Source organism: Rhinolophus sinicus, linkage group LG02 (genome assembly GCF_036562045.2).
Source record: "Rhinolophus sinicus isolate RSC01 linkage group LG02, ASM3656204v1, whole genome shotgun sequence".
Taxonomy (NCBI): domain Eukaryota; kingdom Metazoa; phylum Chordata; class Mammalia; order Chiroptera; family Rhinolophidae; genus Rhinolophus; species Rhinolophus sinicus.
Genome location: NC_133752.1, coordinates 179,605,192 through 179,629,281, shown reverse-complemented (window position 1 = coordinate 179,629,281; position 24,090 = coordinate 179,605,192). Strand labels below are relative to the sequence as shown.

At 36.7% G+C, this 24,090-nt stretch overlaps 1 protein-coding gene across 2 annotated transcripts in view; it reads right to left on the bottom strand.

Moving 5' to 3' along the window:
* Positions 1 to 24,090, bottom strand: part of CFAP54 (cilia and flagella associated protein 54) — a 252,306-nt gene that overhangs the window by 151,281 nt on the left and 76,935 nt on the right. For both annotated transcript variants that reach the window (XM_019732067.2, XM_019732066.2), the window contains exons 22-26: positions 23,817 to 24,002; positions 16,120 to 16,256; positions 13,031 to 13,178; positions 11,159 to 11,314; positions 6,811 to 6,933 (exon numbers count right to left, since the gene is read on the bottom strand). In XM_019732067.2, the coding sequence (XP_019587626.2) occupies positions 6,811 to 6,933; positions 11,159 to 11,314; positions 13,031 to 13,178; positions 16,120 to 16,256; positions 23,817 to 24,002 (750 nt within the window). The remainder of the gene's footprint in view (positions 1 to 6,810; positions 6,934 to 11,158; positions 11,315 to 13,030; positions 13,179 to 16,119; positions 16,257 to 23,816; positions 24,003 to 24,090) is intronic.

Here is a 24,090-nt window from a genome sequence, read left to right as displayed (position 1 = left end):
ACAACCACATTTTGATGGTTGCCAGATGTGCAGGCTTGGGGGCGGGTAAAAAGGAAGGTATTAAGAAGTATAAATTTGTTGTTACACAATAGTCATGGGGATATAGGGTATAGCATAGGGAATATAGTCAATAATATGGTAATAACTATGTATAGTGCCAGTGGGTACTAGACTAGTCAGGGGGATCACTTCTTAAATTATATAAATGTCTAATCACTGTGCTGTACACCTGAAATTAATATAAAATAATATTGAATGTCAACTGTAATTGAAAAATTTAAAAAGGGGGGAGGAAGGTGAAGGGGAATAAGAGCTTCAAATTCCAGGTATAAAACAAATCATGGGAATGTAATTAATGTACAGGATAGGGAATATAGTCAATAATATTGTGATAGCATAGTACAGTGTCAGATGGTTGCTGGACTTATCATGGTGATCACTTCTTTAGGTATATAAATGTTGAATAACTATCGTATACACCTGAAACTAATATTGTGTGTTAGCTACATTTTAATAAAAATATTTTTAAAAATGTGTTTATATGAAGTGAGCACCCAAATCTGGGGTTCAGGGCTAGTCCAAGGTTCTGGGACTGCGGGTCATGCTGGAGGAAACTTCTGAAATGTTCCAGCATATCAATTTGGGACAGAACCGGCTCTCATAGCAAAATCTTGATACTAATACATACTTTTTTAAAATGTCCAAAAGACATTCCGAGTCATTTGTACAATAACATCACTTGGATCTCAATATAATTCCTCAAATGGGAAGTAGAGTCATGGATAGCATATTAGGAAATGCAGAGCCAGCCCCAAGCTATTTTGTGCTACGGGAGAAAAAGCTCAGGAGGCCAAGAGAGGAGGCATCCCAGGACTTCAGCCTCCACTGGGCCCCACATGCTGGCTGGAAACTATTCTAGGACAGCACTCTCTCCCATCTCCCACAGGGGCTGTCACCAACTCTCCCATTCTTCTCAAATGTCTGAAACCCACCCTTACTCTTCACCTTCTCACTCTCAGCAAATGACCTTGCTTCCTTTCCACAAACCTACCTACACATTCACGTGCAAGTACAACTATCTTGTCCTCTTATTAGAAGGGAGAGGTGAACCTCTTGTCCAGACTAACTCCTCCCACATGTGCTCACCCCTGCCTTCTCAGGGACCTTGCTCTAGTAGTCACCCCTCCTCTCCTATATACTCATCCTTTCCCTCGTCTGGCTCCTCCCCATTAATAGGCACATGTTGTGGATGGAGTACCTGGATAAGCAGAGAATTGGTTTTATGGCTGCTTGTCTGGTTAATTCATTGGGTGGTTGATTTTTAGCAGGAGAAGTTGCTATTGGCAAACTGCAAGCAACAAACTGCCTTGGATTAGAATTTCTTTGTTCTGGAAGAAACACTACAGTAGACCCTATTAGTTATTTAAATGTAAAGTGAGTAGTTGTCCAGTGCCCTAAAAGGAGAGTGTAACCTGGCCTTCTCTTATTTGAAAAAGACACCTTCTCCTAAATGCTCATTGACCGAAGGGTTTGGGGGGAAAGGCCAAGCGGATGAATATATTCTGAAGAAAAGTAGCCTTGGAAAGTGCACTTTTAGCTCAGCAGAACACTAATTAATGTGTGTGATTCAGTGGAAATGGAAAGAGGTGCTTTGGATTGTGTGAGACTCCCGCTTTCTGCATGTTTACACCATGTGACAATGACAGAACTAATAGCAGCAGGAAGATTCTCAAGGTTGGGGAAGGGTTAGGAAGGACAAAAGAGATTTGTACTAATGGACTCTCCAATATTTCCTCTTTCCAAGCAGAAGCAGGACTGGCCCCTTAGAGTAAGTGCACCCTCAAGATTCTTAGATACCATTTCCCCAAAAATAAGACCTAGCTGGACCATCAGCTCTAATGCGTCTTTTGGAGCAAAAATTAATATAAGACCCGGTATATTATATTACATTACATTTATATTATATTATACTATACTATACTATACTATATCATATCATAGACCCGGTCTTATATTATAATAAAATAAAACCGGGTCTTGTATTAATTTTTGCTCAAAAGACGCATTAGAGCTGATGGTCCGGCTAGGTCTTATTTTCGGGGAAACATGGTAATTCTCTTCCCTTCTACTCTACACACTGTCCGCGGGTGATAGTATCTGTTTCATTGCCTCACTAAGTCTATATACTAATGAATCCTTTGTCTTTATACATATTGACCTCTCCTGAACTCTAAACCTGTAGGTCCAAATATATAATGGCCACCTCTTTGAATATCCTATGGGCCCAAAATTCAATATATTCAAAACTCATTATCTATTCTCCCTTTCCCACACAAAATTACTCCCCAACCAGGGTTCAATACACAGCATTGCATTCATCCCTCTGCTCAGGACAGATCACTGGATTACTGTCAACCCTTTCTTTTCCCACCTTTATTTCCCCTATACTCAATAGATTTCCAGGTACTCAATTCTATCTTACAAATCACCCTTGAATCTTTTCAATTCTCTCTCCCACTTTTCTACACTGGTTTAGTTTATCATCTCTCACCTTCTAACTCATTCCCTGCCTCAGGTCTTAGTCCCCTCTAATTACTAGCTGTTGCACAACCAGAACAATTTCTTTGTTTCTAAAATGCAAACTTCATTATATAATTCCCTGTTTGAAACCCTTCAAAAGCTCCTCGTATCATTTACTCTATTTATCTATCTTTTTGTGTATCTTTTGAATGTTGTGCCCTGTTGAGAAGGGTCTCCCCTGACTTCAAGGCTATTCATCCTTGAATCCATTGGGACTTTACTTTGTTTGTATGTGAGGTAGGACTCTGGCTTTGTTTATTTTCAGATGAATTGTTAGTTGTACTATTTATTAAATAAACTACTATAATAAATTATCATTTTCTCAGTGGATCCAAATACTTTTGTCATATGTTAAGTTCTTCTGCAGACCTGGGTCTGGCTATTTCTAGACTCCCTATTCTCTTCCACTGAACTATTTTTGCCCATTACTCTGTTAACACCATTTTTATTGAAGTGGCCTTATGGTAAATGTTAATATCAAGAACTTTTAAATTATTCTAATCAGTTTCAAAGTAACCCCATTGGGATTCTTATGTGAACTGCATTGCAGTTAAATATTATTTTAGGAAGGATTTATATTTCTATGACAGTAAGTCTTATTCAGGAACCTGGTGTTGCCTGCCATATGTTCAGATCTTATTTTGTGTCCTTCAGTAAGATTTCACAGTTATTTAATTTAGGTCCTTTAATATTTTGTTAAATTTAAAATATTGTGTATTATAAATGATATATTTTGCCCTCTCCATTTCTAACTGGCTACTGCTAGTATTAAAACAAAACAAAAACAAAAACAAAACACACAAAAACTTAGTTTGTGTTTTACATATAATCACTTTATAAATTCTCTTTTCAATTCTAGTAATTTTTTACTAGATTCTCAAGGGTTTTGAGACCTCTCCAATTACAGATAAATCACACTTTTCTAATATTATAAAATTATTTCATATTCTTAACCTATTGCATGAGACAGAATCTCTTCAAATAATGAATCACACTATTAAAAATCAGCATCTCCTATGCCTGGTCTTTAAGGAAATTGCTTCAGAAATGTGCCATTTAGTATGATATCTGCTGTGAAATTTTGGTAAATGTCTTTATCATTACAGTAGTGTTGCTGAATGCTATCAAATGCCTTTGTAGCATTTTCATACAATTTTGTTTTTATCCCTTATCTGAGGTTTCACTTTCCGTGGTTTTAGTTATCATGGTCAACCTCAGTGCAAAAATATTCAATTCCCCCAACCACCGACATCCTCTGCTGCTGACATCCAACCATTGACAGGGCCATGGCTCACTGATCCAGGATCACTCCAAGCAGATAATCCTCCCTCTGACGTATTGTCAGAAGGTCAGTAGTAGCCTAACACACCATTCACCTCACTTATCTCATCACAAAGGCATTTTATCATGCCACATCATCACAAGAAGGTCGAGTACAATACAATAAGATATTTTGAGAGAGAGAGGCTACATTCATAGAACTTTTATTAGAGTACATTGTTATAATTGTTCTATTTTGTTATTGTTGTTAATCTCTTACTGTACCTAATTTATAAATTAAACTTTACCATAGGTATGAATGTATGGGGAAAAAAAACATTAAAAAACATAGGATATATGTAGGGCTCACTTCTATCCACAGTTTCAGGCATCCACCGGGGGGGTCTTAGAATGTATCTCCCGCAGGTAAGGGGGGAAAACTGTATTCAATATCTTCCTTCCATTTCTAACTTATTTAGCAATTTTATTAGGAAAAGTTGCTGAGTGCTATCAAATGCCTTTGTAGCATTTTCATATAATTTTGTTTTTATCCTTTAATTTGCTGTTGTCAAAAATACAGGTTTTGTTTTAATTCAGACTTGATCATTAGTACTTGAAAATGAGACCGTCCTAAGACCAAAAAGTTACCAGATGCCATCCAGGAGAAGAGAAGGGTGATCAGACAGAACAGATGTGAGGAACACTGGTATAAGGCCTCTCTCTGTCCTAATTAATGTTTTGGGCCGTGAATTCTGCTTTTTCAGATATGAAAATTGCCACCCTTCCTTTATTTTTGTTTGCATTTTGCCAGTACCTTTCTTTGTCTATCCATTTATTTTTCAACCAGAGTTTGTCACTATGTTTTATGTGTGTTTCTTGAAATATTACACATTTGAATGTGACTTTTTAGCCCATCTGCCAGTCTGTCTCCTGAGTTCATTCATACGAGTGAAGTTATTAATATACTTGATTTTATTCCTTCTATCTTAAATACTATCTTTTTCCTCTTCTTCCTTTTGCTGAATTAGCCACTTTTCCTCCTTGTCATTCCTCTGTTCATTTTTCCTTCATATCAATTTAGAAGCCCTACTATGTTCTAAAGTTCTGTTCATGGCTACATATTCCTCTGAGTCCTTTAAATAAATTTATTCCTTTAAATGGCTATAAATTCTGTTCATGGCTACATATTCCTCTGAGTACTTTAAATATATTTATTCCTTTAAATGTATTTATTCTATCAAAAGAAAAGAATCATTTTATATTATATTTATACTATATACATTTTTTTAAAAAACATAAGCATGAACCAAGATTATCTAATTGCTCTCCCCTCCCTCGGCCCCAAACAAGAAGGAAGCTTTTAGTTCTAGGTTACTAATAAGTTTTCCTTTCAAGAATGATTCTTCTGTTTCAAGAATCCCTACTTAGCATTTATATTACAGAGTCCTAGTCACATCATTATTATCTATTTAATTTTAATAATACATATGTTGCAAGATTCATTGCTCCCATTATTCCTGTCCTTTTTTGTCTTTCCCTATCTTGGGATTTCTGTTCTGAACCAATTGTCATTTGATAGAGTATTTCCTCAAGTGTTTTCCTCAGATAAGTACATAGGAAGAATACTTTTTAAATGCCTGCACTTCTTGAAATGTTTATTTTGCCCTGACAAGTGAATGATATCTTTCCTGGTTATTAATTTTTGGACCCTCAGGATTCTACAAATGTTGCTCCAGTATTTTAACTTCTAGCGTTGCTGATAAAAAGTTTGAAGCTAATTAATTCTCTTTCCGTTGCAAATAACCTGTCATTAGGATCTCAGAACTTTAAGATTTGTCCTTATCCTTGGACTTCAGGCATTTCACCAACACGTGTGTCTGTACATGAGTTCTTACGTTAATCCTGGCTGGGACTCAGGGGGCCTATTACGTTTCCATCTGTTTCTCTTCTACCTTCAAAACTCCTTTTATTTCATGTTACGAATTTTGGATCTGCCTTCTGAATTTATTTCTAGGCAAGTCTGTTCTACATTGTCAGGTATTTCTGAACTTCCAGATTTGACTCAAGAAATACCATAACCATAACCTTTATCTGTTTAATTTTTTAATCAAAAATCAAATTTGTTTGTTTTGTGTTTTGATCATTTAATGGTATTACCTTGAAAGTTTTCTTTCTTTTCCTTTCTTTTTTTTTTTTAATCATCTCTGGTCTTTTCCAACATGGTGAGAGTAAATAACACAATTATTTTAGTGTCAGTCTGCTCTTCCCCTCCTGGGGGTTCTGAGTCCTTTTAAGTGAGTTATTATTTTTCTCTTCTTGCTAATGGCTTATGTTCCCTCAGCATCTACACAAGCCAGGTCACAGAAGTCTCTCCGACAGTGGCAAACCAGAGGAATATGATTTTCTGCTTCTCAGGTCAGGCCATGAAGAGTCAGCAATTCTTGACCTCTTTGCTTAGGTACAGGGAAGAGGCCTCTCTGTTGCCAGACCTCCATGGAAGCAAACTTAAGTCCCAACAATAGTGGTGGATCAAATCAGGCCACATATGCAGTAACCTTCCAGAACCCTGGCTAAATCAGAAAGGTCCTGTGAGGATCACATAAAACAGGCAGGCAGATACGGCCCTTCTGTGAGGAGACTCACCAGATTCAGTCAACCAAAGCCTTTGAAAAAAACACACTATGCTGGTCTTTAAGCCAAGCAATGATGATAAATAAGCCTACCTCTGCCTCTGGTCTTTTGGTTCTTTCTTGTTTCCAAAGTGAATGAGGTCTCATAACATGCCTTTTTTTCCATCTCCTTCCCAAGATACACTCTCAAGGTTTTACCAATTGGCCTATTCAGGCTACTTTTAATCTATAATATTTTCTGGGTGTTAGTGTTTTATTCTAATTCCTGTGATTAACAGTATCTTGACTTTCTTAATCATTACTACTCCTAAATTTTATGACATTAGAATGAGATAAATACCTTTGTTATGTAGAAGATGCAACAAGCTATCATGTGCTGTACACTTTCAAAACTCTCAATATGTTTCTTTGAGGAGATGATATTTGGTAGTCCTTGCAAAACCACTACACACTTTATCAAGATCTAAAAAATAGAAGCACAATGGGTTTGTTGAAAAACACCATCCTTACTCATTACAAAATGTTCTATTCAAATCATGCAAGTTTTAAGTCATCAAATTGTACTGTTATCAATAATTATTGATAAATTATTTATCACTGTTGGAATGCACTCTGAAATAAAATAGGTATGTTCAATTTTCAGATGAGTACCTCATCTAAAGTAACTTAAAAACGTGTAGAGAGAATAAAATAAGTACACGAATAACTATAAAACAAAGCACATTTTGACAATGCCATAGAAGACATAGGCGGAACGCTACATGCATACAAAAAAACTAAGATCACATCCAGGTTTAGGAAGATCTTGCAAACCATATGGAGAAGTATATACCATATTAAATATACAGTGGTACCAGGTACTTGAAATAAGTTTCTTTTAAAATTAAAACCAAATATTCATTTCCCAAGAAATCAATTAACATTGGGGTGTACTTCTTACTCTCCTTGCTTCATATTAGGTGATCATGAATTTGATCAAGAGCTAGATGACTCAGTTTAGCTTTCTATTCTGTTGCACATTTCTAAGCAATATTTCAATCAGAAAAGTAGAGCTGAGATTGCATGAATCTTGTCATCACTCAGATTATCCCAAAGGACAAATTAATATATGGATGTTGGTCTTTTAGGGGCACGTTACTTGATTCAAGCTACCATTCTAACAATATTATCACTATTGTTACAGTACACTTACAGGTTTTTTATGCTTGTGCAATTCCTCCCTTCCACCATCACCCTCTCCCACCCTACCACACCATAACCCAAAATCACGTTAACATTATGTTTTGTAGTTTTCTCCTGGCTCAAATAATTGTGTGTGTGTGTGTGTGTGTGTGTGTGTGTGTGTGTGTGTGTATGCAAACATATAAATGTACATAGGAGGGTTAATGTTGTGTTACAAAATGGGATTTATACACACTTTTCTGAACTGTGCATTTCTCCTTTAACCATGTCTTGTGAAAAATCCCTCCAAGTCTACAGGTGTAGCTCCAATTCATTATTTCTAATGGAGGCATAACATTATTCGATATGGATCAACCATAATTTATTCCACCACTTCCAGAATCTCCATGTTGCACAATTTCACAATTGACGTTTCCCAGTCTGGCACTACTGGCCATCCTCCTGTTGCTGCACTTTCTCTTCATCTCCAGCTTTCTTGCCACCGCAAGGAGTTGCATCCCACCAACTGGCAATTCCATTATATGAGATAAACTGCTACATAATAGAGGGATTGCGGTGTCAGGTAAATGTATCTTTAATTTGACTAAAATTGTATTCTATGGGAGGGGGATTGCTAGTAGAGGGATTGCTGTCAGGTATGTTTGGTTTTAATTTTAATTAAAATTAAATTTAGTTTGATGACGATTGCTTTACCAAAATCCAAAGCCTGGAACAATTCACATTTCCCCCATCAATGAACAAGAATGCCTTTGCCCCACATGCTCACAGCAATAGGAGTTACAGATCTTTTCAATTCTGCCAGTGATGTTACATAGTTCATTTAATGTGCATGTCTACGCATCTTCACAATCTGAGCATCTTTTCATACATCTCTGAGCCATTTACTTGGATTTCCTTTTCCTATAAACTACCTATTCATATCCTGTGCCCATTTTTCGGTTTATATTACTGTCAATTTGTAAGACTTGTAGTTATATGTATTTACCTTTCATCAGTATTAGATATATTTTTTTCCAAATCCATAAATTTTCTACTATTGTGTTTCCCCGAAAACAAGACCTAACTAGAAAATAAGCTCTAGCATGATTTTTCACTGAACATAAGCCCTAATGCGTCTTTTGGAGCAAAAATTAATATAAGATCCGGTCTTATTTTCGGGGAAACATGGTATCTTTATTATGATCCCTTTTTCACATATAGGTGGCTGGACATATAACCAAATATGTCTCTTTTTCTTGTGGTTTCTAAAACTTCTGTCTTGGTTAGAATTGGTTCCCCCAACCAGGATTGGACAGGTAATCTCCGGAGATTCTATTTTTCTTTTTCTTTGGTAAAATTTTTTTGCTTTGTTTTACATTTAAGATCTCGACTTTTTGAAAAGGATACCAATAGGATCAATCTCTGTTCACTTTCAGATTAATATCCAGGTGTTTCACCATTTATTAAAAATATCCATTCTCTTCCCACTAAATTGAAATGCCAATTCTGTCATATATTCTCTACATATTGAGGCCTAATATTGGAGGCCACAATTTCTAGACTATAGGAGGCCTATTTCTAGAATCTCCTCTCTGTTCCATTTTTCCATTTGGTTTTTCCAATTCCAAATAATACCGTTTAATTAGAAACGCCATTCCTCAGGCTTTTCCTCATAGATACAACCTCTTCTCTGGGCTATCGCTTAAAGGCTTCCTGAATCAGTAGGATCCTAAAGGATGACAGTGGATGATCCTGAACTCAACAAGCGGAGCACGAAATGCAGGTGCCATTCCCAATGCGGGATCTTTGCTAGAGCACATTAAAAGGCATGCCTTGAGATGGTTCATGTTTCCTTTCCTTCCCTCTCAGAAAGAAGTACCAGAAGTTCCCATTCACACCAGACAAATGAGTATACATTGAGAGTCTTGCCCCAGGGCAATGGTAACTCTCCCACCCTCTGACAGAATCTTTTAAGAAAGAGTGTGAATTTTCTGGACATTTTTCAAAACAAAGCATTGGGCCACTATATCAATAACATTACATTAATCAGACCTAATGAGCAAGAAATGGAAGTACATTAAAGACCTTGGTTGACACATGCCCTTCAGAGGGTAGAAATAAACCCTATGAAGATGCTGGGGCCTGATACATTAATGAACTGTCTGGGGCATGCTGAAACACTGACTCCAGACATCGGGCAGTTCTCATCTCTTACAAAGAAAGGGCAATGCCAGGCACACACCTTTGGATTCTGGAGGAAGAACATTCTACACTTGAAAATACTGCACCGATCCATTTACAGATGACATGGAAGGCTGCCAACTGTAAATCTAAATTTTGGATTTTGGAGGCATATCTCTTCAGCAGCAGAACTTCTAGATGCAGGAAATTCGGGAAAAGGAGGCACGTTTATGCTCCAGTAGAGCCACTCACAAGTGAGCGTTTGTTGTTACTTAAGCTCTCTGGTTAATTTCCTCAATAGTTAATTTAAAAATTTTTTTGTACTTTGTGTAAGTTCACTCACATCTTCTTGGTTCTCAAAATCTGAGTCGATGATGATGACGACAATGATGCTAACTTTCTATAACCACCCGCAGAAAATCCTGCTTCTCTCATTACTTCTCTGTGGTAGGCAGAATTCTACGATAGTCCCCAGGATCCCTCCCCAGGTGCATAGGCCCTGTGTAACCCATCCCTTTGAGTGTAGACAGGACCTGTGAATGTGACGGCATTGTCACTCTCACGACTACACTGCGTTATATATGAGTAAGACACCTCATGCATATTAGAGGAGACTCTCTTGCTGGCCTTGCAGAAGCATACTGCCATGTTGTGGCAGGGAACTGGTGGTCAGCCTTTAGGAGCCAACAACCTCCTATCACACAACTGGGAGGAAATAAATTCTCTCAAACAACCAGTGAGCTTGGAAGAAGACCCTGAGCCTCAGAGGAGATTGCAACCTTGATTTCATCGTGATGAAACACTGAGCAGAAGACTTGCTAACCTATATCCAGCCTCCTGACACACAGAAACTATGAGATCGTAAATGGACCCATGGTTTTAAGCCACTAAGGTTATGACGATTTATTATCAGGCAAAGACAGCAAATATAATCTCTGTAAGCCAGGGGATCCTCCAACTTCTCCATCACCAAGATACTAAGTACGTATTCTTGGGTCATCTACCAAATTTCTTCCCCAGATGAGGGCTTTAACAATATGTTTTGAATAAATATTGCTGTTTCTAACATTACAATAAAATAAAAATTGAAATAACTTTAAAAGCCTAGAAAAGCAGACTGTCAATATTTAAATATGGAGAACACCTTTTGTCCTTATTTATGTTTGCCTGGACATGTCATTTAAATTATTGAAATGTTTTTCAATTAACTCATGAAATTTCATTCATACTTGTTATTTGGACTTTATAAGAGATACATTGGTTTTTCTTTTCCAAAATGCATTGTTGGGTTGCCCTTATATAAAAATACCATTATTGGGGGTATGTGGTGGGGGGAATACACTTACCTGCACAACGGGTACCAAAACAATATTGTGATAGATTATAGGAGCAAGGAGGCCATAACATTGAGTCACAGCTTGAAGGGTATAACTGGGATCATTCAGGTAGTTGCTAAGTTCCAATGCCACCAATACTCTTTCACATTCAATTAGTCTAGCAATCTGTAAAGAAATAGGTATTGTTACTCAAATTGAACATCAGGTGCTTAACTAATGTGTCTCTAAGGGGGGAAAAAAGGGTAGGAGATGTGATCCTTGTGGCTTGACAACGACATGAGTGTTGATATGAAGAAAATCTAAATTCAGGAACAACTCTAAGCCCTGTATAATAATGCTACATATGGATAAAACAATCTTAGTTAATTGAACTTCAGAACTCTTTGTCAAACAATACAAATACTACTAGTAACAGAAAAAGAACCAATCTCTTTTAATTAGTAAGATAAAATGTTGGCTATATTTTAATGTTAGAAAAAAAATCTAGCATTTTCAAAGACATAGATTATAGCAAATAATAATTAAAATATAATGTCTCTGTAAAATTCCCCACTTGAGTAACAGAGTCCCATTCCCTTCTGGATTTGTGAGAAAATAGTAAACTTTCAGTATACCAAACCAGTCTTCTTTTATAATTCTCCTACTTTAAAAAAAAAAAAAATGATAGTAAAATGTAAAGCTAGGCTTTTGTAAATGCCACTTCAAAATAATAAGAAGTCTATCTTCCTCCTTTCCCTTTCAACCAGGGAAAGATTTCATGATTTTTCTATATTATAATACTAGAATGGTAGTCTAGCATTCTGGAAATCATTGAAGAACTGCAGGATTGTCTTTATTTTCAGACTGGATGCTGAAAGAAGGAACTGAATGCAATGTGGTAGGAACAGGTTCATGGTGGTGAGTGCTTGGGCTCTACAAGGCTGTGAACTTGTCTTGGGCAGAGTCATGTTTTTTTCACTTACATATCCACAGAAACTAGCACAGTCTCATGTAACAATTTATTGGTTATCTAATTAATAAATTAATGGATGAGTAGGTGAATGCACTGGCAAGAAAGAAGAAGGAAGGAAGGAAGGAGGGAGGGAGGGAGGGAGGGAGGGAGGGAGGGAGGGAGGGAGGGAGGAAAGAAGGAAGGAAGGAAAGAAGGAAGGAAGGAAAGAAAGAAAGAAAACTAGGGCAAAAGCCTCCATATATCTAAATGAGTAAAGAAGGACAAAGAGAAGAGTAACCTTAACTTAAATGAAACAAATGTAGGATTGCTATTAAAAGTAAGAGAATTACAAGGTTGTAGATGTGCACAGAGCGATGTTTCTAAGTACTACGACTCTGTCAAGAGGAAATAAGTTAAATTCCTGCCTCTGTACAGGAATGCAATGTTATAATTAAAAAGAATGTCATAAATTGACAAGTACCAGCATGAAAATATGTCCAAGATATATTATAAAATGTGTTTAAAATTCAAATTGCAGAATAGCAAATACATCATAATCCCATTTTTGTAAATAATAATAATAATAATAACATTAACAGATTTGTCTATGCATGTTTTTAAAATTGGAGAAATCACATGAGAACAAAAACAGTATTCTTAAGGACAATAGGATTACAATGGGTTTCACTTTATGCATTACACATTTTTGAATATTTGAAATCTATACTATTTTTGTACAGGGAAAAAGAAGATAAATTGAAAAAAAGGGAAAAAATGAACTCAGGGCTGTGAATCCTATCTGGAATATCAAATAAGCCAGCACAATCATACAATGGCCTCTTAATCTATTCACAAGCCAGGATACACATTCCCAAAACAACAGGAACTTGAAACACCAAAAAACAGATAAAGGGAAGTTGACACATGTTCAGTCATTTTAGTTCACTTACTTGTTGAGAGGGGAAAATTTCATTGCCTTTAATATTGTCACAGAAAAGATTTTCTTCTTTAATTTTAATGTCACTTGTCACAAAAATGTTTCTAAGAAAAAGGTATAAGAGAATTGAAGAAGTCTCTGCCAAAATATCTGAATGTAATCTGCAAAAGAAAGTAAGTGACATTACAGATTTAAACATAAAATGATTTAGCATGTGAATTTGCCTTTTTAGATTGATTTTTCATTGCATCCACACAATGATCACAAAACTGCAGCAAAAATTTGTGGAACAGCTACTTTTATACAGTGTTTAAGTTAAAATTAAAGACCATCGTTAACAACAAGTTCACAAGTAAGAAAATTAAGCTGCTGACATATTATGTCATAGATACATAAAAATAACTATTGTGAAAGTTTTCTGGTTCTAATACGTAAAGTTCTTTTTATCAATATAATGAAATCACTATAGATAGCCAGAAGCTTAGAAAACAGGCACAGTATTTCAATTACTGAACTTTCTGAAAATGAGGATCATCTGTAGCAGAATCAGCCATGTTGAGAGAGAGACAGAGACAGAGAGAGGAGAAAGACTGATTGACTTAACTTTTGGGTTATTTTTGATTATCATTTCTAAATTTCAGTCAACAGTGCCAACCATTGGCAAAATGTGAAATCTGCACTCTTCCTTGTTTCCAATAGTCCCTTCCTTACCCTTAGCCTTACTCGGTGACAAACCCTCCCTTCTAGGCTTCAGGTCCATCTACCTCCACACCCCCTATTCCTATAAAACAAGAAAGAATCTGACATCAGTAAATCACACCAGGAGATTATGTTTCATCACCATGTTGGATTCTGAAATTACTGTTGTCAGGAGAATGTTAGTTCTCCCACTCCTGCAACTCACACTACACTTTCTCTTTGTCCTCATGCTGACCATCGGTACCTTGACACGTGCAATGAGTCCAGGCTATCACCTCCTCCTGGCTCCATTTCCTTCCCTTCCCAGCTCAGACTCTGGTAGTCATTTCAATAGTGACTTCTCTAGCACTTTAGATTCTCGACCCCTTATTTTTGGCAATAATCAATTTGCCTGACCTTGCATAGATGTCACTGTCCAATTTTTCTATCCCTGCCACAATGCTCATGTATTCACTTATTTATTTTCATTCAAACTATCATTTTCTGAACACCTATTATGTACGAGACACTATTCTAGGACCAATCAAATGGCCCTTAACCACAAGAACTGCGCTCTACTGCAATTCACGTTATGTGACATCAGCTGAGTCACTAGTGCTCCTCAGCAACACTTCCATTTATCACTAATGTCTCTTTGTTCACATCCCCCACAACAAATGTTCTAACCACTGTTCTCTACCCCATGTGCTCTTATGTCCTCCTGGCTTACCCACCACAGTGTCACCATCACCTGCATTTTCTTGTATCCTCAGTCTCTCCCTCTGCACCCTCCAAAATTCTTTCCTTAAGCCTGCCTTTCACCTCAAACTTCCTCCGACTTTCCTCCTCTTTACCACCAAACTTCACAACAGTAGTCTTTGCTTGTTAAAATTCTCCATTTTCATTATTCCTTAGCCAGTTGCAAAAGATTTCAATTGTCGCATCATGCCACAAAAATGACTCTCTTGAACTCACCAATGGCCCCCTAATTGCCAACTTTAAAGCCTCTTCTTAGTTCTCATCCTACCCAACCTCTCTGTAGCATTTTATTGAGCGACTGCTCTACCTGATCTTGTGCGAGCATTCAATGCTGCTGGCAGTCCCTCCACGGGGACACTCTTACTTCCCTTAGTAGTGTACTCCCATACTTTCACCTCCTGGACTGCTCCTTTTTCAATAGCCTTCCTGGGTTCCATCTCCTGCTTCTGTCTCTTAAAAGGAAGCAATGCCCAGGTTCAAACTCCAGCCTTCTGTCTTTTCTGCTGAACAGTCATTCCCTGGGAGATATCACACGTTGTCAAAATTTCAATGATGATCTCAGTGGAAAGTTTCTAAATCCGTATCTCTAGCCTTGACCTCTCCTGAGTTATCAGCAATAAATAACCAACTACCTACTGGACATCTCCTATCTACCAAGATGTCCTACTAGAAAACTAAACTCAAAATACCCCCAATCAAATTCATTATCTTCCTCCAAAAACGTGTTCCACCTCTCACGTTCCCTTAGTCAATGTCAAAGGCCTCCAGTCAGGTAACCCTGGAAATCCCAGTCAACTGTCTCTCCTTCCTCTCTCTTATCCTCACAAGCCACATAAAATCTTCCAAGTCCGGTCTCTTTCTCCTCTAAAGTGCCTCTCAAATCCATTTCCCATAGCACCTAGCATCCTTGTACAGGGTAAATGCTAAGTCTACATTTTTTAAATGAATGGAATTATACCTTTCTGTAAATAAGCATTATCCATGCCTTTCCTCAACCAGTATTTGCATTTTAAGCTCGTTATCTTTGAGGAGTGAAGGGCTTTGTCTTCTTATTAAAGAAATTTCAGGCATTAACAAGCAGGTGAAGGAGATTGTTGTTTTTGAACTTGTTAAGGTAGCCTGAAATCACACTAATGGTCATTTCTAAACCTACTCTTAAACTTTGTTCCTTTAAGAAAAATGGCAGTAAAGCAAAATGATGGCCTGTGGCAGCTTCTACTGATCTATTTGCAGTTGCTGATAGGCTGATCCTGGGAGCATCTTCAAGCAAAGAAAAAGCCTTTTTTACCCCAACAGTCCACCCATCAGACCCTAACCTTAACTTGAACCTGACCTTTCTCTGTTACAAAACTCCCCAAAGATATTTGTGTTTTCTAGTATAACTGGCATTACGTTGGTTAGTGTTTGGTATTTTTTTCCATAACCTTCATTAACTTATATTCAGAATGCATCCATATGACTCCAGTATTTTTTCTGATTCTAACAAAGAAGGTCCTAACAAGGACTCAAGACCTTTAAATGTATGTGCTTATTAAAATACTGATTGGAAACAGTTTTAGATGGACGATCTTAACATGAAATTGAAAATAAATTAATTCTAGGCTTCACACCCAACATTTAATTTCAAAAAGCAAATTAATATTTGAAAAGAACATTTCTAATTACCTTCTCTGTGTAATAGTCATTATGTTGCTTAAACAAATAACAGATTGTTCACCGTGAGGTGGTGAAGCAACAAAATAATCCCAGACTGGTGAGAAAACTTTCTTTGCCAACTCATAGTTACCAATCTGATAGGCAACCTACAACAGAAAGCACGTTATCTTATGTGATATTTTTATTTGCAAAATATACATTGTAAACAAGAATTCTGATAAGGTCCTATCACACACTAATTTCATATACAGTTAGTCACACTCGCTGTTCTGTCCTGCAGTGCCCCAGCAAGATAATGATGGCCACTGGCAAGGGAGACAGACATTTTGAAATCTCCTTTATTTCTAAATTGCATGGAAATTTGAAACTCTGTAAGGATGTTTCAAATTCTCATAAGCAAAACAAAGATCACATCTGAGCCAAATTAATTTCATTTCCATCTATCTCGGCAGCACACTCCATTTATTATAGACACTGTTGTAATGAACAATCTGTTCCAAGAGAAACAATCAGATTTCCCAAACCCAAAATATGAAATAGACTTCATTCTTTTCTGGTTTTGACTGACACTTTCGGAGCGTCTGTGCAACAAAGGGTTCACAGCTGAAAAGAGTGAAGAATAAAACAGAGACACTTCCAAGAAGCCATGATATGTTTTAAGTTTTAACACATTCAACATTAGGCAAAATAACTCATTTCACTGGTAAAACCTAGACATTCAGGAGAAGAAAAAAAAATATCAGTGACTCATCTATATCTTTTGGTAGAATATGTTTCTTTAAAGATATTTCTAAAAATCATTCTATTTAAATATGTATGACAATATGAAATCTCACCACAAGTTACATGCTGTTGCAAATCCTTAATGGAAGCAGGTAGGATATAAAGTATAAATAAATTCATTGAATCAAGTATGCAAATAACATGTGGCTAGAATATGCTCTACTCAAGGGAATAACTTATAGAGTTAGAATTTTTTAAACTGTCCAGGTCAGCACTTATATTCAACCAACACATAAACTTTTATGAAGTTTAGACTGTGTGCTAAGCACCATAAAAATAGATTCTTCAAAGCTTAAAATGATTTCATACTCCATGAAACTGTAATCAAGTTATAAACATAAAACACATGAAATCACAGAAAAACAACAAAGACTAACATGATAATTGTGGAGGCTTAGAAAAAGAGAAGTGACGACTTCCAGGAGGAGGAAGGGCTTGAGTGGAACCCTAAGACAGAGATAAAACTCAGATGGGCAGAGTTTAGACAGAATCTGAATGTGATCCAGTAGTAGAAGTCACCACAGTGCAGTTAGGAGAGACTAGAAAGGTCAGAATTTGAAGAAAAACAGGCAATATGATTGGACAGGTAAAGTGGGACATGATTTCAAAAGGCCTTGAAACTCAGGTGGAAGTATTTAAAGATGTCAAGTACCGAACTAAGCTCTTTATGTGCATTACTGTGTTGACTCCTCATTACAGCTCTATTACATAAGCGCTATTACCATCCCTGTTTCTCAGATGAGGACACTGTGGCATTGAGAAGTTGAATACTTTGTACAGAGCCTGATATGCAGTAAAAATACTGGAGCCAAGACTTAAGGGTAGAAACTGAGTCACTTCTCTGGACTGCATTGGTCAAACAAAGGAGTTGGACTAAGTGGTCACCAAAACACCATCTAACTCTAAGATTTCCATGGGAAATAATAACAGATGATGTGTAAGGGTGTTATTGAAACTATAATTGAATATTCTTTCCTTTTAAAGAAAATACACATTCTTTTTAAAATAACGCAATTCAATTAGTGAAACAAGCAAATATGCCCGGATAAAACTAAGGTTTATAAAACCATGAGCCTTTGTGGGTTAACAGAGGAGTGCCATGATACCAGCATGTTCAAAGATGGTTAACTGGTACTGCAGAATAGATTTCAGAGGAGGCAAGGTTAAAATGAGAAAGAAGCACTAAAAGACTAATGAAACAATTAAGTAGAGACTTTGATATATGACCTTCACTTGACTTCTAGAACTCCACACTCTTGGTTTTCTTTTCATTTCAAAGACCACATTCCTTTTCAGTTGCCTTTGCAAGCTCCTCCTCTTTCCCCCAATATCTTTCCCCCAATATATCGGCATGCCCTTGAAACTCTCCTCTTTTCTGTCTATACTTATTTTCTAGGTGATTTCATCCAGCTCCATGACTTTGTCACATGACTACTCTCAAATCCCTCTCCAGCCCAGACCTCTTTCCCAAACTCCGGATTCATACATCTAACAAACTACTCAACAATTCTCTCTTAATACCTAATAAATCTAATATTGAATAAATATCTGATAATACCTACTATTGTACTTCAGCATGTCTGAAACTATATTTCTGATCTCCCCCTGCCCCAATGTATACCACTTACAGCCTTCCCCAACTCAGTTAATGTCAACTCTATCCTTCTGGTTGGTCAGTATCTTAGAGTAATCTTTTTCTCTTTACATTAGTTCCATCAGGAATTCTTGTTGACTCCTCCTTCAAAACATATCCAGAATCTGACCACTTCTCACCACATAGACCATTATTCCTCTGGCCAAGTCACCTTCATCTCTTATTGGATCACAACAGTAGAGAGGTCCCTCTGCTTCCACCCTTACCCTCTTATGGTCTATTTCCAACATAGCAGTCAGGGTGAGCCTTTGAAAATACAAGTCATATTATATCACGCCACTACTCAAAATCCTCCAGTCGTTGCCCATTTCAATTTCACTAGAGGTAAAAGCTCATGATCTTACAATGGCCTAAAAGTATTTTCATGATCTGCTCCCCCACCTACCCACTCAGCTTTACTTCTCTGACCAATCCTTTTACTTTCCATGGGTCCCTCCGTTCCAGCCATACTAGCCTCCTTGCTGTTTATAAGACATACTAGGTGCACTTCTGGAAATTAGGTCTTTTGCTCTAGCTCCTCCTGCAGAATGCTCTTCCTCCAAGAGTCTTTCCCTCACCTCTTTCAAGTCTCTGCTCAAATATCACCTTCTAGATGAGGTCTCCCCTGATCATCCTATTTAATACTGTAATCAACCTTCCATTCCCCCACTTCACATTCCCAATTCCTTTTACCGTATTCTTTTTCTTTCCATAGAACTTACCTTCTAATATATTAGATAATTTATTTATTTACTATGCTCATTGTTTATTAACTATCTCTCACAGTGGCATTTTGTTCACTTTGCTTAGAACAGTGGTTCTCAAAGTACGGTCCCATCATCAGCATCAGCATCTCCTAGGAACTTGTTAGAAATGCAAATTTCTCAGGCCCCCTCCCAGACCTAGCAAATCATAAACTCTGGTGGCAGGACCCAGCAATCTGTTTAAACTAGCACTCCAGATCATCCTGATCCATGTCAAGTTTTGAACCACCAGCCTGGAGCAACACCTGGCACAGAGGAAGCACTGAATAATAACATGTGAAAAGAATTAAATGATGTGTCAAATGAATCTTTTCCTAATAATTCCCGCCTACCCCCAGAAGAGGATACCCAGAGGTTGTTCTATACTACAACACGATTGACTGGCCCAGGGTGACTGTCTGACCTAAGCTGAGTATTTTATAGCTCCCACTTCGAAGCAAGATGGACCACCACCCAAAGTTTGGTTCTGATGTCAAGATGGTAACGTGGTGATGCACTTGGAGAATTTGAGGGAAAGTTTATTATTCACACAAGGGACTCCTAGGGAGAGTTCAGCAGGCACAAGCAGATCTGGGCTGGATTGAACAAAACCGAGGAATGGGTTGGGCCTAGATCAGTGGCTGGGGGGGTAGAAATAAGGAAAGTTCCTGCCCGCTGGGAGGTTTAAATTTCCTGCTGGCACCAAAGGAGAACCCATTGACCTCCCTATCAGCTGCCTAAATGTGTGGCCAAAGGTAAAAAACGGGTAAGTTTTAAAAAGTCAGTGGTCAAACATCAAAACTGAGGTCAGACTCTTTATTACATTAGGTGGGCCAAGCAGAGTCTCTTTCTAGAAATTTAGAATCAAGATTAGGAGCCAGCTGGCTGGTCTCTATTTATATCTGAAATTGAAGGATATATAAAATTTCAGGAGCTGCCATTTTTCCTCCAAAGATGGAAAGGTAAAAAAACTCAATCCTCAGAAAAAGAAAAAGAAAGCAGATATATAGAGAGAACCAAAGGTACCGTGTTTCCCCGAAAATAAGACCTAGCCGGACAATGAGCTCTAATGCATCTTTTGGAGCAAAACTTAATATAAGACCCGGTCTTATTTTACTATCATATAAGACCGGGTCTTATATAATACAATAAAATATAATATAAGACTGGGTCTTATTTTAATTTTTGCTCCCAAAGATGCATTAGAGCTGATTGTCTGGCTAGGTCTTATTTTTGGGGAAACACAGTATGAGACCTAGAAGTGCCTGGACTCGGCAGCTTTCCCAGAGCCTAGCTGCATTCCCCCAGGCCAGGCTGGTTCCCTTACTTGCAATTAGTCTTAACTAAAATCGTAAGTCAAATTATCTAAACAAGTGTCATTGTTATGGTAATAAGTTTGATTTAAAAAAAAAAAAAACGGTTCAAAGGAAGAAGAGATGACATCTCCCATAGAACCTGGCACAAATTAACCACTAAATAAATAATTCATCAATAAATAGATGAGTACAGAAAGTAGTAATATTCATTTAAAGGATGAGAGGGAAAAGAGTTGAAACTTCTTAACGAGTTTTAAAAATAGGGATGACTATCTTTTTTACCTAGTAGCTTTTTCTTTTACTACTTGAATGGTCATAAGCAAAAGGCAAACCTCTATTAATCAGATTTTCAATTAATTCATATACAAAGAGGGAAAAAAATGTAAAACTTCATTTGCCTTTCTCCTGACACCATTGTGATTACTAACAAAGCATTCACATCCTCGTATCACATTCTATTGCCAACATTGACCATCAAGACCTGCTGAACACCACTAAACCCAGGCACAGAAAAGATGGGAGAGATGTGGGCTCTAGAAGAACTTGGCACATATTAGATGTTGAACACATAAATTCCTTGGAACCTGGATAGAGCTGGTTCAAGTGTCAGGCTTGCCAGCTGCTACCCAAGCAACCTTGAGTAAATTACGTAACCTCCCTGAGACATCCTTTCTGGAATAAAATGGGACTGACAGAGGAAGAATTAAATTAATGTCAGTATCCTCAACTATAAAATTAAAGTGATAATACCACTTCACAGAGTTGTTGTAACAAATGAGATAATGAATCTTTAAATGCCTGCTACACAATAGTTTCTTTTTAATATATGATATTTCCCATTTCCTGTTCTCAACAAGCCATCGTTCCCACTCATTATTTGATTTAGTAGTTTAATAATCCAGCAGTGTATGACATTTTGTTGTGTATCCATTTTACAGATAGGGAAATTGAGACCAAGCAATTTGCCTAAAATCCTTCTCACAGTTTTCTAATTTTATACATTTTATATCACATTAACTAGCCATTTCCAACTTAAACGGGAAGAATAAAAAGAAATGAGGCTATATAAGAGGGAAGATTGGAAAACATCCACAGAAAACATATCATTCATAAAGGTTCCTCAAAAAATTTTTCAGATAGCTTAAATTCCACATTAAGGGAAAACCTAGTAAAGATTCACCTGACTTTATTAATGTCTATAGAATAATGTTGAGAAAAAGTACAACCTAAAATCCCAAGCCAAATTCATCATAGGTATCTAACGTAGTATCTCCATATCTTACTATAAGAATATTTATGATAATATTTTTTTAAAAACAGAATTATCCTGAAACTGAAAACTAACCACTTGCATGAAAAATACTGTAATTCCAAAAGAAAGGTACATTTTCTTGTTGGAACATAAAAGCTTAAACTTTTGTAAATTAAGATTTACTAAGTGAGAAAATTTTGCTTTAGCCACCTAACGTTATGAGACAGAATGCTCATAAACTGTCATAAATGAACTACAGTACTTCAAATATAGTATCAATAAAGACACACAGGTCATTACTTTATGACACTTCTCGTTATCCCAGCAGTATAGCTGGGACTTAGTTTTATTAACTTTCAATGAAAGTTCTGCCAAATGAAGCCCAAGAGTCAAACCACTCCCTGGAGAAAAATTAGGCCTTGATGAAATATTCTGTTCCTCACTTTAAAATAACTCCATCACTGCAAATTAGAGAATATATTAGATTCCAAAGAAATCAAAACATTGGAAAGCCATGAGCCAATATGACATGCTAAACCAATGCTAGACAAATTCTAGCAATTCTCTGAATTTAATTTTCTTTGAAAAATATGATAGTATAAAAATCCACTAAAATCTTAGCTCATAATACTAATCAACTATTAAGAGAAAATAGCACAATAGAAATATAATAAAGTTTAGAATAGCCATCAGCTCTACAGTCAACAAGTGGCTTAAAATTAGATGCTTGAGGTCAATGAGTCACTCTTCCTCATGTCCTACTCACTGGTGACATTCTAAGTCAGGCAGTCATTTCAGCAAAAATGGAAATTCATGAGCAAGTATATTCAAAACCAAAAACAATAATAATATTTATTAAGTGTCTACTGTGTTCTATGTTAAACATTTTTATTTATTAAGTGCCTATTGTGTGCGATGTTAAACCTCTGACATGAATAATTCTATCCAATACTAATACTTCTGGAAGGTAGCTACGACTCTTATTCCCACTTCACAGATGAAGGCTACTTTCCCAATACCACGTGGCTAAGTGTGAGGAGCTGAAATTTGAACTCAGGTTTTCCTGTCTCCATTAACCCAGAAATTTCACGTCTATAAATTTATCCTAAGAAAGGAATCATGGATGCAAGCAAAGGTTTATCTACAAAGATGTGCATCACAGCTTTGTTTATAATAGCAAAGGGCTGAAAAGTATCTAAATTTGCCTACCAATGAATGATTACTAAATAAACCACGATCTAGCTATAAGATATATAATACTAGGCAGCTGTTACAATTTATGTTTTGGAAGAATATTTAATAGAATGGAAGAAATGTCAGTTATACATTAAATGAAAATATCAGGATATAAAACAATATGTATACTATGATTAAAATTACATATAAATAAATTCATACATATATGTGTGTATACGTATGTACACACACATACACACAAATGAAAGGATATCTCTGGAATCAGGGTTTCTCAACCTTGGCGCTACTGACATCTTGGACTAGACAATTCTTTGTTATGGGGGGGCTGTCCTTTGCATTGTAGGGTGCTTATTAGCATCACTGGTCTCTACCCAGTAGATGCCAGTAGCACCACTCTAGATTGTGACAACCAAAAATGTTTCCAGACATTGATAAATGTCCCCTGGAGACCAAAATTTCCCAGGTTAAGAACTGCTGCACAGGATGATAGGATAACAGGTAACATTCATTTTCTTCTTCGTGCATTTCAGTATTTTACAAAATATCTAAAATTAATGTTTGTTACATTTATAATCCAGGAGAAAAATGTTATTGTAAAAAGCAAACTCACTAACAAGAGAAGGAATGGTTCCTGTCTTATGAAAATAAATTGTAATAATGGAAAACATGTATTATAGGAACTTTTGAATATCTGCTGTGACTGTTTTTTTCATCAGAATTTATTTAGTAACTGCCCAACAGAAAAACACATAGAGAAACAACTTAGCAGAAATCTCTGATACCTGTGTCAGGAACATACGAGCAGTAACAGCAGAAAGAGGTGGATAAACCAGAATTGGTTTAGTTGTCTCCCCAATAGCATCACCAACAAGCTTCCCATTAGAAGAATAAGCAGCAACTGCAAAAATGTATTTTTCATTGGTTTCTAAACCTTTCACTTCAAAAATGCTTTTATCATCAGCTGGTATCTATTAACAAAAACATATTTCAAGTTATATATGGAAAACTAAAGTAATGTTTAAGAATATAACTAAGCAAACCTCATATGTTAAAAAT